The 14,590-nt window shown below is 35.6% G+C and overlaps 1 protein-coding gene and 1 non-coding gene across 2 annotated transcripts in view; both read left to right on the forward strand.

The window, feature by feature from the left end:
• LOC135684130 (26S proteasome non-ATPase regulatory subunit 1) overlaps positions 1 to 14,590 on the forward strand; it is a 70,633-nt gene that overhangs the window by 12,143 nt on the left and 43,900 nt on the right. Inside the window, exons 14-26 of the mRNA XM_065199537.2 lie at positions 766 to 854; positions 1,380 to 1,458; positions 1,885 to 1,984; positions 4,234 to 4,307; positions 5,557 to 5,617; positions 6,244 to 6,294; positions 7,426 to 7,502; positions 8,326 to 8,385; positions 9,334 to 9,393; positions 10,343 to 10,438; positions 11,548 to 11,612; positions 12,836 to 12,950; positions 14,489 to 14,545. Of these exons, the coding sequence (XP_065055609.1) occupies positions 766 to 854; positions 1,380 to 1,458; positions 1,885 to 1,984; positions 4,234 to 4,307; positions 5,557 to 5,617; positions 6,244 to 6,294; positions 7,426 to 7,502; positions 8,326 to 8,385; positions 9,334 to 9,393; positions 10,343 to 10,438; positions 11,548 to 11,612; positions 12,836 to 12,950; positions 14,489 to 14,545 (984 nt within the window). The remainder of the gene's footprint in view (positions 1 to 765; positions 855 to 1,379; positions 1,459 to 1,884; positions 1,985 to 4,233; positions 4,308 to 5,556; positions 5,618 to 6,243; positions 6,295 to 7,425; positions 7,503 to 8,325; positions 8,386 to 9,333; positions 9,394 to 10,342; positions 10,439 to 11,547; positions 11,613 to 12,835; positions 12,951 to 14,488; positions 14,546 to 14,590) is intronic.
• Trnay-gua (transfer RNA tyrosine (anticodon GUA)) lies at positions 8,437 to 8,530 on the forward strand. Its single transcript has 2 exons — positions 8,437 to 8,473; positions 8,495 to 8,530. It is a non-coding gene; the product is annotated as a tRNA-Tyr (tRNA).

Here is a 14,590-nt window from a genome sequence, read left to right on the forward strand (position 1 = left end):
AGCTCCATTTAAAGAGGTTATGTTGGCTCTTTGAAATATAGGATTCAATATGGGCAACTAACAAAATTAGTTAATTCCACTTTTAATTCATGATCAGCTATTTAAATAATAGTTTTTATTTTTCTTACTTCAAAATCCACACTTTCAAGTTAAATTATTGCTGGTGCAAATTTTGGGCGGAAACAACCTAAAATATGAAAATGTTATCGCATGTTTATGAAGCATTCTAGCCTATTGGCCTGATCTTTTGGATGAGGTGTTTTCTCGTTATAATGATTGATTACTGTTTAATTCATGAAACCATGAGAAGTTGGATGATAAATAACACTACCCTACTATTGTAAATCTAGTATTTCCATTCAAAAAGCTACAATTAAAGAATTTAACCAAGCAACACCATACAACACCATACAACTTCATGCAACACTATACAACACCATACAACACCACACAACACCATACAACACCATAGAACACCATACAACACCATACAACACCAAACAACAACATACAACACCAAACAACACCATACAACATCATACAACTAAAACTATACCACAATTTTTTGATAGGGAGCTATTTCTTTAAATGAGGAATTGTTCATCCATATCCTGTTTTAGACTCAACAGGCTTCATTTTTTCTGCTTGCTAATGCAAATAATTTTTAGCTTGAAACTTCAATCAAACATGGTTTATATGCAAATGACAGTCGTAAAACAGTCACATTATCTTGTTTACGATTTTGAAAATTGTCTTCCATTTTAGGATGCAATAAGGAATTCCGTATGTCATACAGCGACTGTGATTGCCAACGCATTTATGCACAGTGGCACAACTAGTGATGCATTTCTCAGGTGAGACTATATTGTTTAATTGCGATTATTAAAATGTAGATCCTCTCAGGATCATTTTCCACGGCAGATTAGTCGTAATTAAGATGTTTCATTTGTAAGCGCAATCACTACCTTGGTTCGTATAACAGAATGGTTCCGAGCAGCTGAACCTTAGTTACACGCGTAAAGCAATTATCAGGCAACTCCGCATCTGTACCTCTATGTTATAAATGACGGAATAATAGGCCCCGGACATAACCCAATTTCCCAATGTAGAATAATAGGCCGCGGAATTTCCCAACCTTCGATGCAGTCTTTCTTTGTACTGTTACATTCTGAAAAGTAGCTGATATTCTTCCTTGGTTGTCCATGTTACATGCTATTATCGTTACCTATTTTTTAACTCTTTTTGAAATAAAAATTTACATTCTTTTTCATTTTTGTTAATCGCCTTAGATATTATCTGCATATTAGAAATAAAAATTTCATTGAATTAAAAGTTGTTGAAAGTCCTGTTTTTTTCATTCTTTCTTTTTCTGTTCACAGGAATAATCTTGAATGGCTGTCAAGGGCTACGAACTGGGCAAAATTTAGCGCTACTGCAAGTCTTGGTGTTATACACAAGGTAGTATTCAGACTACTATACTGTTGTAGAACCCTAAAAAGGGTTGGGAAAACAGGGTTATAAAATTTCCCAGAAACTGGTAGCGGGGGATGGGATCATTGTCAGGTTCGAAGAAATTGGGGCTGATATTGGCAAAGGTTGGAGTGTACGGGGGGGGGGGGGGGTATGATAAATGGGAAGGGAGTTGGGGACAGGGTTTTGTGTCCGAAAATCAGTGAGCAATATGTATCAAGTAGCCATGGAAGTTTGTTGATAGTCATAACTGTTTTTACATTAAAACTAGCAAACTACTCACCTTGTTTTGGCATTTTTCCGTACATCGTTATATGCAGACTGTGAAAGTTGGAGGTGATGCGGAACGCTTGTTTCGTTGTTGTCCTATTTGTGATTTATCGAAAAAACAACATGCGGCTCTTCATATTTTAGGGACACGAAAAGGATTCTCTCAAATTAATGGCATCCTATTTACCTAAAGATGGTGGATCAAGTAGTGCCTACCAAGATGGTGGTGGATTGTATGCATTAGGTATTTGGAAACCATTTTTTATATATTGTTTGATTGTGCCCAATTGCGGAAACAGTTACAATAGCATGTAGGAACGGTTGATTAATACCAACACAAAGCCTGGTATTAATTTGCTTTGTGTCCATTTAATTGTACAATGATTCAAATTAAACACAGCTCACTTAAACACAGCTCAAAATGCAGCTTAAAGGCATTAGACACAGGTAACAGCTTACAGCCACTCGTCCACGAGCGGTTGGCCAATCAAATTGCCCACAGAGAAAAACACGTGAACAGTGTCCGCCTTTCTGCAAATCGGGTGAAATCCTAAAGCATCGCGCAGAGTTTCACGTGAGCAGTTTCCAATTCCTTTCTTGTGCGCGTGCTCTGATCAATTTGATCAAAGTTATTATTGGATTCGCTGTACTTATGCATGTCAAATGCCTTTAAATGACTGAAGAACAAAGTACTTACATAATAAAGCTAGAAGAGAAGAAATGTCAATGCCAGATATGCAAATTTTCCTTGCCAGATATACAAGAGTTCCCATATACAAATTGCAAATAGTTTTGATTCCTTCATTGCTCGTTTAATTTTCAGTAAAAACTTCTTAGTTTAACTCATTTCAGTCAAAATTTCCAATTATGCTTTTCACAGAGCTTTTAATTTTTAATTTGCTACTACAAATTCGCTTCTTCAGCTCTTTCTAGAACACATTTTGAGAGCTTATTCAACGGTCGCTATATTGTACAGTGTAATACTAAAACCGATCACAGCAGATAGCTGTCATTACTAAAACAGATATAACCGTTTCAATGACGGCTGGGGTCTTACTGTGGTACGACAGCAATGCCTGTTAAGGTCGAGGATGATTTCTGATCGAATTCAAAAGTACATTGTAGCCCTACCCTTTAAGTATTAATCCAAAAAACAAGCCCAGCTTATTATCAAACCAAAAGCAGAATGCGTCTTAAAACGTGTTAAGAGCTTGAGATTCCAGTCTTTGCTCATCCGACACAGTAATTCAGTTTTTAAACCGTTCTTTAACGGGCTAAATACGCCAGTAAGACAGCTTTCTTGTCCGATGAAACTAAGAAGCCCCTTTTAAGTCTTGTTTTTATCTGTTTAGTTTGACATCAATTCAATTACGAAAGTCTTAGTTCTTTCTTGACGCATTACTTCAAGTCGCAAAGAGCTGTTTTAAAAGCACGTAAGCAGGAAATGAGAGAGAAATATGACAGAGACATTATGTTTCTGGCTTCAGAGATTTATTTCTTTTATAGATTCATATCTATCAAATATCAGTTTTTTAGCAGGTGTCGTTATATTTGCCATGTTAAATTAAAAACAGCAAACTTTAAAAATGACACGAAAGAGCAGAAACATAACACCCGGTTTGTGTACGACACTACTTAGAGCATAAACGTTGGATAAAGACCAAAAGCTAAAGGGAAATTTTTATCCAAGTGCAAATTTTATATCCAGGACATAGGATGCCGTATGTGATCGAAAATGCACTTTCAAAGCTCAACAGATTCTCTATATTTTCCAAATTCAGATTCTCCCAACAATATACAGTTGACACCCGCTATCTCGAACAATTTTTTTCGTTTCCCTTCAGAGTTCGAGATAGCGGATGTCAACTGTACATTGTATGATATAGGCATCGGATACTCAAGCGTATAAGTTTGAGTAGATTTGTGCGAATAACAAGTTTCACATAAGAATCTACGTTAACCATTCGATACTTTTTCTTTTACTCTTCAGTGGTCATCTTTACGTTCAAAACATCCCCACAGAATCTATTTTATGTAAACATCTTTAGCATCCCTACTGCACCATGCTCAACCAAATGCCATTGTACAGACATACACCTTGCTTTTCAACGTGCTTTCCAACATACATACACCATGCTTTTTCCTGCTTGCAATATTTTGTCCATATCAAATGCTATTTTAATTGCACAGTAACCTTTTTCGGGGGTGTTGAACGTCTTGTAGAAGCTTTTTGTCAGAATTGAAGCATCTAATAAAAGGTGTGTATTTTTTCACCACAATACGGAAAAATATACAATTTCCGGGTAGAAAATAAGCAAAAAACCTATCCTAGAAGTCAAAACCTCTAGTTTATAAGAAAATATCTCTGATGTTTATAATGCTATCCAATTTGCCTGTGTTGCCTTTTCTTATCTTTATTCATATAATACCTGCCGTTTTCGGTGATATTGCTTTTTGACCAGATCATTGACTAGCTCCTGTTTATCGTTCTAGGTTTAATACACGCGAATCATGGTCACACTATTGTTGAGTACCTCCTTCAGCAGTTAAAAGGAGCAACCTCTGACGTAAGCTTCCACTATTTAACAATTGCCATCAATGAGCTAGATTAAATGGGTCTAAGCGTCCTGAATATATGTTTCGTAAAGTTTTTATATTATTTTCGTTAAACTTATGAATTTTGATTTCACAATCTGCTGCGTCATTTTCACCAATATAGTGACAGGTAATTTGTCAATGTGGACTAGCGCCTAATAAATATTTATTGTTTTTTATGTCCTCTTAGAGAGTAAAAGAGATGAAGGAAAAGTTTTCCTCGTTTGAAATATGCAAACAATCTTTTCGTGGTACAAAACTATATATATATATATTTCCTAGCGTTTTCCTAGCGTTTTCCTAGCGTTTTCCTAGCGTTTTCCTAGCGTTTTCCTAGCCTTTATATTTCCTAGCGTAGAGTTTTTGGTCTATGTTCTGACGTTTTAAACTCAGAAGAGTGTCAGACGAAAAGCTTTAGTTTACTAAATGTTTGCTTTTTTCAAAGCCATTTTCCTCGTTTGTTATAAATGTTCAAGAGAAAGTAATTATATTTAAATAGATTCAAAATGGAACACAAAACAAACTGATTATCTTAACGTCAGAATTGATTTAAGAGATCTCCTTGTTTTTAAATTATTTACATGATTATTACAATTTATTCTATACAACAAGATAGTCCACCTCCACAAGAATAACAAACCATCTCATATGACACTACTACTTTATCACCTAACTGTTATAAAGAGAATTATTTTCTTCCTGAGGAAAAGGAGAAATTGCTGTGAAGCTGTAGTTGATTTATGATGTTATTCTTTGCTTAGAAACGTCTCTGTAAAAAATTCACTATTACACGATATCAGTTCCGAACTTCTCTGCTAAACTCTAAACTGCTAAAATACTAAAATATCACATAAATTGCCGCTTGCTTTATATTACAATAAAATATATAAACATTAATCTTCAATCAAGGAATGCCATAAAATTTGGGTGTTGCCATCTACCGTTTAACAGGCCCAACTTTTTTAAGCAACCTTTTCCACTGTTGGTATGGTTTCTCGCGCTTTTTTTGCCTTAAATCGGATTGTAAGAAAGCCATTTCTTATGGGTTTCATACATCCATGCAGAATCTGTTTAATTTTTCAAATCCAACCTTTCCCTGATGGAGAAATTTCTTTTGAACGTGAAGATCACTTGCTAATTGAATAAACAAATCTGGCACCAGTTGTCCCACAGTCTGACTTATTTTCAATCCCGTTAATAGCCGCCTGGTTTTATTTACAGATGGTCAGGCATGGTGGTTGTCTTGGTTTGGGTCTTGCTGCCATGGGAACACAGAGACAAGGTATTTAGCCCATCTGCCAAATTTCAACGCTTTTTAGTATAAATGTGTTATGTAACCCAATGTTGTATTGACATGTTATCTTCTAATAGATTATTTTTGCTTGAATGAAATAAAATTGCCTTGATAGATGTCTATGCTGATGGTACAGAGTCCATAGATATTTGTTTTTGTTTTTGCCTAAAGGCGCCCCCCTTGAATAACAGCCCACTTGCTATCCCCTGAACAAGGGTAAAGAATGAAAGGAGGAATCTTCTTGAAATGACCTATCCTGTTGACAACGGTTTATATTTAATTACCTTGTAAACAATATCTAAAAGAATTCTGTTTAATGAACAACGTAATTTTGACATTGCTGTACATATTATATAGCAACTAATATAGCATTATGTATCATCATATAAGAGATAAGTTCCAAGGGAACTACTTTAATTTTTCAATCCATGTTTCTATTTAAAAAGAGATTATAATTTAGTTTCATATTGTCCTTATGCATTATGTCATTATATCTTTATTTTATATTTCAAGTGTGAATTATTTTCTCAAATGTATAATATCTAATTGTAGTTTATTAGTGGTATATATCATATGATGGGAGACATAAATTGATCTTTTTTGCCGGCTTCTAGATGTTTACGAGCAGCTGAAATTCAACTTATATCAAGATGATGCCGTAACAGGTATTTTAATACATTATATACCCTGCTTATGAAAAGGACCCCTATGGGCCCCGAAGGACTCTGGGTCTATTTTGTGGATGTATTGATTGTCTATAGGCTGCTTTTTCTTGGGGGGGGGGGGGGGGATCATATCAAGGAAGAGTTGTGGGACAGAGTTTTTTGTCAGTTTAAGAGTCCGTTGTAAGAAGATACTTTCAATGGAAGAATCATGGTATGGAGAGGTTACAATTTGATCATAATGATATTTTGTAATCGTATCTTTGCCCGGTGAGAGTTCTTTCAGTAAATGGCAAAAAGTTTGATTCTCATTAACTGGTTGTTCGTGTACAAGAAGCAGGTTTTGTCGCAATTTAAACAGAAGACCTTCATTTCATATTTTGGGTTCAAAACTTTTCAGTCTCATAAGTAATTGCCGCAAGTTTTGGTCTTATCCTTTTTTTTGAAATGTGGCCCCAGTTACACAACCTTCTTGCAAAAGTTTTCCCCAAATCAGAATGCACATACATGTTTTACAATCAACTTTTTGTGCGCTCTGTAATTAGGACTTGATTTTTTATTTTTCAAAACCTTTTTATTAGTTGTCTGGTTTGTCGTAAGTCGCTATCTGATTTACAGTTCTCTTTGCATTGCGTTCAGCTTTTCTTAGTTGCGAGTTTGAAAAAACGATATAGGGAGTGAAAGATATAATATTTTGTAATGTTTTTGTAATAAATGTAAAAATTGGAGAATCCATGATGAACTCCAATTTGAGTTCTTCGAAACTCCTCGTAGCATCGAGGTCACACTGTGCTTGAGAGAGCCAATCAGGACCGTGAGACAGCTATCTCCAATTAGAACGAATTAACCTATGCTAACACAGTGAGCCTCAATGCTTAGAGGAGGTGAGGGAGAATCCTGTGGTCGACGACAAAGAATGAACCATAAAACGAATTTGCTCTTAATTTAATAAGCATGTTTTATACACTTTGGCTTAACGCCCTTCAACTTTAAAGCAACGATATTATCGTTTTGGGGCAGGTGGAGTTTAGTGGTGTATAGAAAATTACAAAGTTATTAAGGGTATTTGACATCAGAATTAAGGTATTTGCCATTTATTGCAAGGTTCATGACATGTTTGTATCTTTTTTGCAGGAGAGGGTGCTGGTATTGCCATGGGGCTTGTTATGTTAGGATCGAAAAATGCTCAAGCTATAGAAGAAATGGTTTTGGTAAGAAATGCATTGCACTTCATTGTAAACCAGGCTGGTCTTGTAATGATCTTGTAAACTATGATGCAGTGGATTCATACGCACATTTTTTATAAGAATCTATCTGAAATAAATCGAGCCCTAAGGTCACCAAAAAGGAACCCATTGTACTGATCACCCTCAACCGTAGGAAACTGCTAAAAAGATCCTTCTTTAATTGATAAGGCGGAGAAGATTCTGTTTGGTTTCTGGTTCTATTGACGTAGAACCCCTTGTGACTGTATCCTGTTTTATTTTGTGTTATGCTATGTTTTTATTTGTTTGTCTGTTTTGTTGGCAAATGAATTGAGTCAAAGTAATTCAGTTAAATCGTGACTTTTGTATATATCCCTGAATCGGTGAGTTTGACCACTATAAGCAAATAGGGTAAAAATAATTTGTTTCGATTTCATAATGAAAGTGTTTCAAGAATCAAATGGTTCACAAGAAACAAATACAAAAACAATTTAGAATTTGTTGGAAACGTTGCCACTTTGTCAGAACATGCACAACTTTCTGTCAGCAAAAGTGCCCTTTATTTAGGATCAAGTGCCCTTTTCTTAAAAGAGGCCCGTTTTTATTGAGTGCTCTTTTTCGGTTAAGAAAGTCACCAAGACCGAGTAACAGAGAGAGATTAAACAGCTCCTCTACACTTTTTGCCTTTTTTTTGGGGGGGGGGAGCTTTGTTGGCAAATAAAGGATAGGGCTCATCCACTTTGTCGGATTTAAAAAGGGGTGTGTTAAAGTCATCTATTTTATTTCCCCAGATCCCTTTTTCAAATTTAAGATCATATTTCTTTTTCAGTATTCAAAAGAAACACAACACGAAAAAATATTGCGAGGTCTCTCCGTTGGAATTGCACTGGTAAGACATTGCTACCATATACTAATAAGTATTGCTGCCAATGCGTATGACCCACCGATAGCTCAGTTGGTAGAGCGGAGGACTGTAGTGCTAACTTATGAAGTCAGATATCCTTAGGTCGCTGGTTCGAATCCGGCTCGGTGGAGTTATTTTTCTTTCCATCTTTAATACATGAACTCTCAATGGAACGTTTTTCTCTCCCCATAAAAACGTTTTAACCACATTTTCTTTCCATTAAAAAATTAATTTTTCAATTAATTTAATTGATTTATTTATTTAGTTAATAATCTTCCGCGCTTGGCAATGATTTAATTCTTTCAAAATTAAAGTGGGTAATAATTTTTTTTATTAAAAAGGTATCTAGGCCTAAACCCTCTAACCTAATTACAACATAAAAATAACAATAAAAGTTGATAGAATTACTGCTACAACAACTTGTCAAACGTTAATATCAACTCAATTTTAAATGATACAATTTTAATTACGAAAGCACGAAGAAATTAAACATGCGCAATATCAAAAAGCTATTTTACAGCGAAAATCTATATAATCAACTAATAATTAAAATCCGGTGTTCGAACATCTTGGAAATTGGTTTTGTTCTACTGTTCTTTTAATCTTGTTCTTTCAACAATTATAATATTCAATGTTTAAGTAGCATTTGATCGAGATGAGGGCACACGTTTTTCATCATGAACATCAATATATGGATACACTTGATAACGGACTATGCTCGAAACGTCGTTAATTATTTTAGAAAATTTTTTTCCTGGTACAATTTACTTACATTGATCGTTTTTATATCAATATATGGAGCCTGCATGTAGTAGGCCGCAACATTTGAGAAGCCTATTATACCGAAGATAAAATTCTTTATTCTTATTCTTAGGAACTTTTGAACAGAAATACTTTTAGAGCCTTTGAACCAGTTGAATTGTTTTTTCTTAGACCATGTACGGGAGAATGGAAGAAGCAGACGCCCTCATCGAGAGCCTGACAGCTGACAAAGTGAATTATTTAATTTTCAAGTTCCTTATTTAGCTACACATACAGCCTTTTCTTTTGAAACCAACGTTTTAGATTAAACCAAGTAAGCACATTTTTCAAAACCAGTGAAATCTCTGAGTCTACATGTCTGAATGCTACTTCAAAACTGAAACACCTGAGTGCTGAAAATTGCTTGCAAGCTATATTGGTTGCATGATATAGACAGGCTTCACATTGAGTCTGTAATTTTCCCATCTTTTATATCCGTATCGGAACCGTCTGTCCTCCACTGTGTGCGGAGACCATTGCCCTCTCTTTTAGAAGAATTTTGCATAATCTCTATTTATCATTAAAGTGAGGTCATAATAAACGAGGCTGGATTGTGTAGAACAAACGGTTGGCTCAGCCACAGTTAGTGCAATTTTGGGAGAATGAAAATTACACGTTGGAGGCAATTCCTTTAAAATGCTAGTGTAAAGATTAAGGATAGAATATATCAGAGTTTTTTAGTTTTAAATATATTTTCTTTTTATCCTGCCTACCTAATCATGAGATAGGTGCATAATGAATTAAAATAGGTTGTGAAATGTTCCAAAAATAAATTTCAATTCCCTTCCTTCCTGACAACCCCTGTTGTTGGGCTCAAGAATTTAGTCGCCATGTCAGTGCTTTAGATTATAAGGTTCAAATCTTGCGCCAAAGCGGCAAGGTTGTTTGCAAATGTCAGCTTCTCGGACTACCTTGATGTAAACAATACCGAAAAAAATTTGTATCTCAGTGTAGAAGTAAAACGAAATTTATGTTTAGAAAAAGCTGCACCCCTTTGCGTATATTGTAAACAAAATGAGGTTATTCCATGTTTCGTTGAATTGTACAGAATCCTTGATTTTTTTAAGCAGTTGAATAACATTGTCATGGCATGCTTTAGACATTATTAACTTGGTTATGAGATCTGTGTTTGTTTTGTTAGGATCCAATTTTAAGGCGAAGCGGAATGTACACAACAGCCTTAGCGTACGCTGGAACTGGGAACAACAGAGCAATTAGGCAGCTACTTCATGTTGCGGTAAGTATCAAAAATGGGCATGCATAGCTTTTGCTCCTAATTGGCATTTTCTTTCTTCAATTATTCAATAAGAAGTGTACACTGAGGATCAACTCCGAACGGAACAGAACTTGAGCTACCAATTTCAACTCCTAACGGAACAGAATTTTAAATACCAATTTCGCAGCATTTAGAAGCTTTAAGTTAATCGATTAAAAAGCTTAGGTTTGCTGTTTAAAAAATTTATAGGTTCCCATTTGTCAACTGCCCTAGAAAGAGTGCCGCTTTCGGAATTTCATTGGCCTTAACAATGCGCTTTCGAGTTTCCAGAGAGAATGAAAATATGTCTCTGCTCGCCACCAGTCCATTCGACAATCAGCTGCGTGTTTGTTTTTTACATTTGGCAGAAAAAAATTTCTCTCGGCATATTTTCCTAAATCATTATCTTCTATCACCTTCTAGTCTACATTGGAAACTTTTCGAATTTATTTTGAATCTATTGTTCAGGAATCGGGCTTTCTTGTTAAAGCTGCATTTTCTGCACAGAAAATGTTTTTGTAGGTTACGAACGCTGGTGTTCTCTGCAGAAGAAAAACTTAACCATGCTCGCCAGTTTTAAAACTATGGTTTCTTAAGTTGTAATTCACTAGCATTTTGCATTCACTAGATATGATGTTATGTATCTCGTCTCTATACAAATCACGTATAATGTCAAATGTGAAAAATCATCTTATGACGTAGATGTATTCTAAACCTGACAACAAATTCGCTCATCTTACCAGGTTTTTTTGTCTATTAGAGTTAACTGTTGTGAAGCTAATTCAAGTACTTGCAGTTATTGGGGTTTCAAAGTCCCGTTTTTAATCTTATAGAATTCTCCATTTGGATGTTATTGCTTGCAAAGATCCTAGTCAAAATGTTTTAAGAACGTTTTTATAAACGGATTCACTATGTTTCTTTTCTCTGTAGCTAAGGGAACGTGTTCCTTTTCTGCTATTTTTTCTTATCTTCGATTGATAATCAGCATGCGTTTCTCGTATCCTTAAAATTAGTTTGTTCTTTCTTTCTGTCAGGTCATTTGTCTGGACTTTTGCTTTTGGTTACTTACTCATTCTTTGTTTGTCTCCCAGGTCAGTGATGTTGATGATGACGTCAGACGTGCCGCTGTTACGTCGATAGGATTCATTCTATTCAGGTATATGAAGCCAGCTTATCTTCTGACGGCGAAAAGGATCAGAAATACTTCGCTTTTGACTCTAACTACGCCTTGTTTTCACCTTATCATTTAATTTGCAAGAAGAAAGTCCTATCAATTTACATGGCCAACCCTATACCAAAGCATCAGTCGATTGGTTGATTTTTTGTATAATTGGTGGAACGTCCGAAATGCGAAATTCCTAGAGTTTGCCAGTTCCATCTGAGAGTATTACGAAGCTGACTTCTGAATTTGTGTGTTTTGTAGATTTTATTTCATTTTTAACTGTAAAAGAATTTTGTTGGAAACAGGGATGAAAAAAATTATCTTTCAAGCATCGAGGATAGAGGTTTCATCACTGAATTCTCTTGGTGGTTTTTAAAGTGCCACTGAAAAATAGAGATATTTTTCTATTGTCGATTTAGACAGAATAAACATCGCTGATTTCGAAAATAAGTTCAATTTTTTTCATTTAGTGCTAATAAATAGGGTTTTCCAGGAGTCTTTTAGGGTTAGGTCGTATGCAGATAAAGTGGGCCTAAAAGCGTATGAGTTTACATGGCCGATTATTTCAAACCGTCAGTCACTCATCACAATAGTCTCTGTGAACATGACCTTCCTAACCAAGATAAAGAATAAAGCTATGGATTTTTCCATCAAACCACTATGTCACAACGCCTTTTCATTTCTATAGGAAAATCATTGCGGCTGTTGTCTGATTGCTAGCTTGCTTTCTTTAACACTGTTTATTGCTTTCAGTAACTATATTACCTTAAGCAAGTTGCCTCAAGGAATTCAAAATGTGAAGGATAATTTTGTATGCAAGTGTTCATCTTTTCGTTTCAAGTTTTATAGATTTGTTCTCAGTGCAGGGCTCTTTGGAAAACATTTTTTCCTTTTTTGTCTTTATTGGGTCGTTATTTGAAAGTAGAGAAGAAATGAAGCAAAAAAGTGTTTATAATGCTACTTTAGAATTGTTTTCCACTTCTATGTTTGGTTTATTTGCATAAAATCTTAAGATTATGGAGCAGTATGTAGTTTGACAATCTATGCTACCCGTTTCTTCTGATACTGAGGTTCTTGGCTAGCGTCATAGCATTGCTAAAACGCATATAGAAGGAGGAAAGTAGCCATAGCATTGACAAAAAGCATATTGTGATTGAGGAAATTACATGTAATGAACGTTATTGCTGATATTTTAATCATGATTATCATTATCATAGGACTCCTGAGCAATGTCCAAGTGTTGTATCGCTGCTATCACAAAGTTATAACCCAAACGTCCGATACGGTGCCGCACTGGCTCTTGGGATAGCTTGTGCTGGAACAGGACATAAAGTGAGTTACTGATAACAGTACCTTCCGAATGAAAATTTGAAAAAGAGTCTGCTAATCTCGAGACTTGTTCAAGTCTCATATCTTGAGTAAGGCTCTTTTTCCATATCCTTTGTTACGTCTGCTAGCGGAGGGAGGGTAGACCACTGGACGTCTACGCTGATAGATGTAAGTGAAAGGGGGGGGGGGGGGGTAGTTTGCAGTTATACTGCTCCTGACCTTTGGTAGGATTGCAACTATCATAGAGAGAATGCTACTCTTCTGTGCCATTTCACAGAAAAACTGCAATAGCCTACTCGATCTTAACAAACGTAATTCTGAAGACCTATCAAGACGACCCAGTCATCAATGTCGAAGAGCAAGAAAAGCTGTTCTTTTTTGTTACGCCAACGAATTCCTCCAAGCTCATTATGATAAACAGTAATCCTAGATTCAATAATTTTGAGTGTTGTTTAAACTAGAATTGAAAAAAGTTTAAAGAATCAGGTTTCTGTTTTTTCAAAGTTTTTTTAATCTTTCACGTCAGACGAGCAGCTTTTGCGTCAGAGCTGTTGTTCTGTCTAATTCTTTGAAATCTCGCTGGTTAGGACAGTGTCTTAGGTTTATAGCAAAGTAAGCCCTGTTAACTCCATGAAGGGGCACAAAAGGATGTTATGTACAGGATGTACAAGCTTGGATGCTATGTACTGAAATATTCAAGGTATATCTTTGTACAGTTTGTAAGGTCTTTCTGTCCTAATATCTGCTACTCTGACGTCACAAAAAGTTCCCGCTGGTGTGTATGCACCAATGCTCAAAGGATTTCCGCAAGGAAGGAGCTTTGATATGTTAGGAAAAGGAAATAAACTGTCAATGAAATTTTTATTTCGATATTGGACACACTTCCGCTAAACATGCGGCATTGTCACGTGACAAATTCCCACTTCACATTAGAGGTGTATAAGATAGTTTTGTGGGGACGACCTATCTGAAACTAAATTTGATGGGATCTTTCATGCATCAAAACTCAACTACATCCACTGGATTTCTCTCTTTTTAAGATGTGCCTGCCAGTGTATTGTACCTTTAATTGTTGTGCCAGTATGCTTGCAGGTTTTGCTCTCCCCTCCCTCATTATTATCTTTTCAAAAAAACCTGAATGAAAAATTGTACATTGAAAACCCATGTAAAAGGTGTTGTAGCTGCCGGGCCAGTTTTGTTGAGAATTAGGGATTATGAATTCCAGCCTGTAGAGAACTTAGTGATTTTCCAATAATTTGCCACAATGAAGCTTTTATATGTGCATCCAAATATTGATTTTAATCATTCTGCCAGTTTCTCAATTTTCATAGCATATCGGAAGCCATGGCTCTCTCGAAAGTTTAAACTGTATTACAATTTGTTCAATTATTCTCTAGCTCTTAATATCCTACGGATAATAACCAATTAGCAAAAAGCCAAAAGCCAAACCAATCGTATAAAAATACTCATATTTTCTATCCTGCTTTTTTTATTGCTCGATAGATGATACAGTTGGATCATCTATTCTTTTCTTTTTACAGGAAGCAATAGCATTGGTCGAGCCGATGATAAATGACCCTGTTAATTACGTCCGACAAGTAAGTTTAAATGGGCCTAGCACCTATTAAATGCTTCCTTGTTTT

The sequence above is a fragment of the Rhopilema esculentum genome, chromosome 21 (genome assembly GCF_057945365.1).
Source record: "Rhopilema esculentum isolate cy_ngs chromosome 21, ASM5794536v1, whole genome shotgun sequence".
NCBI lineage: Eukaryota > Metazoa > Cnidaria > Scyphozoa > Rhizostomeae > Rhizostomatidae > Rhopilema > Rhopilema esculentum.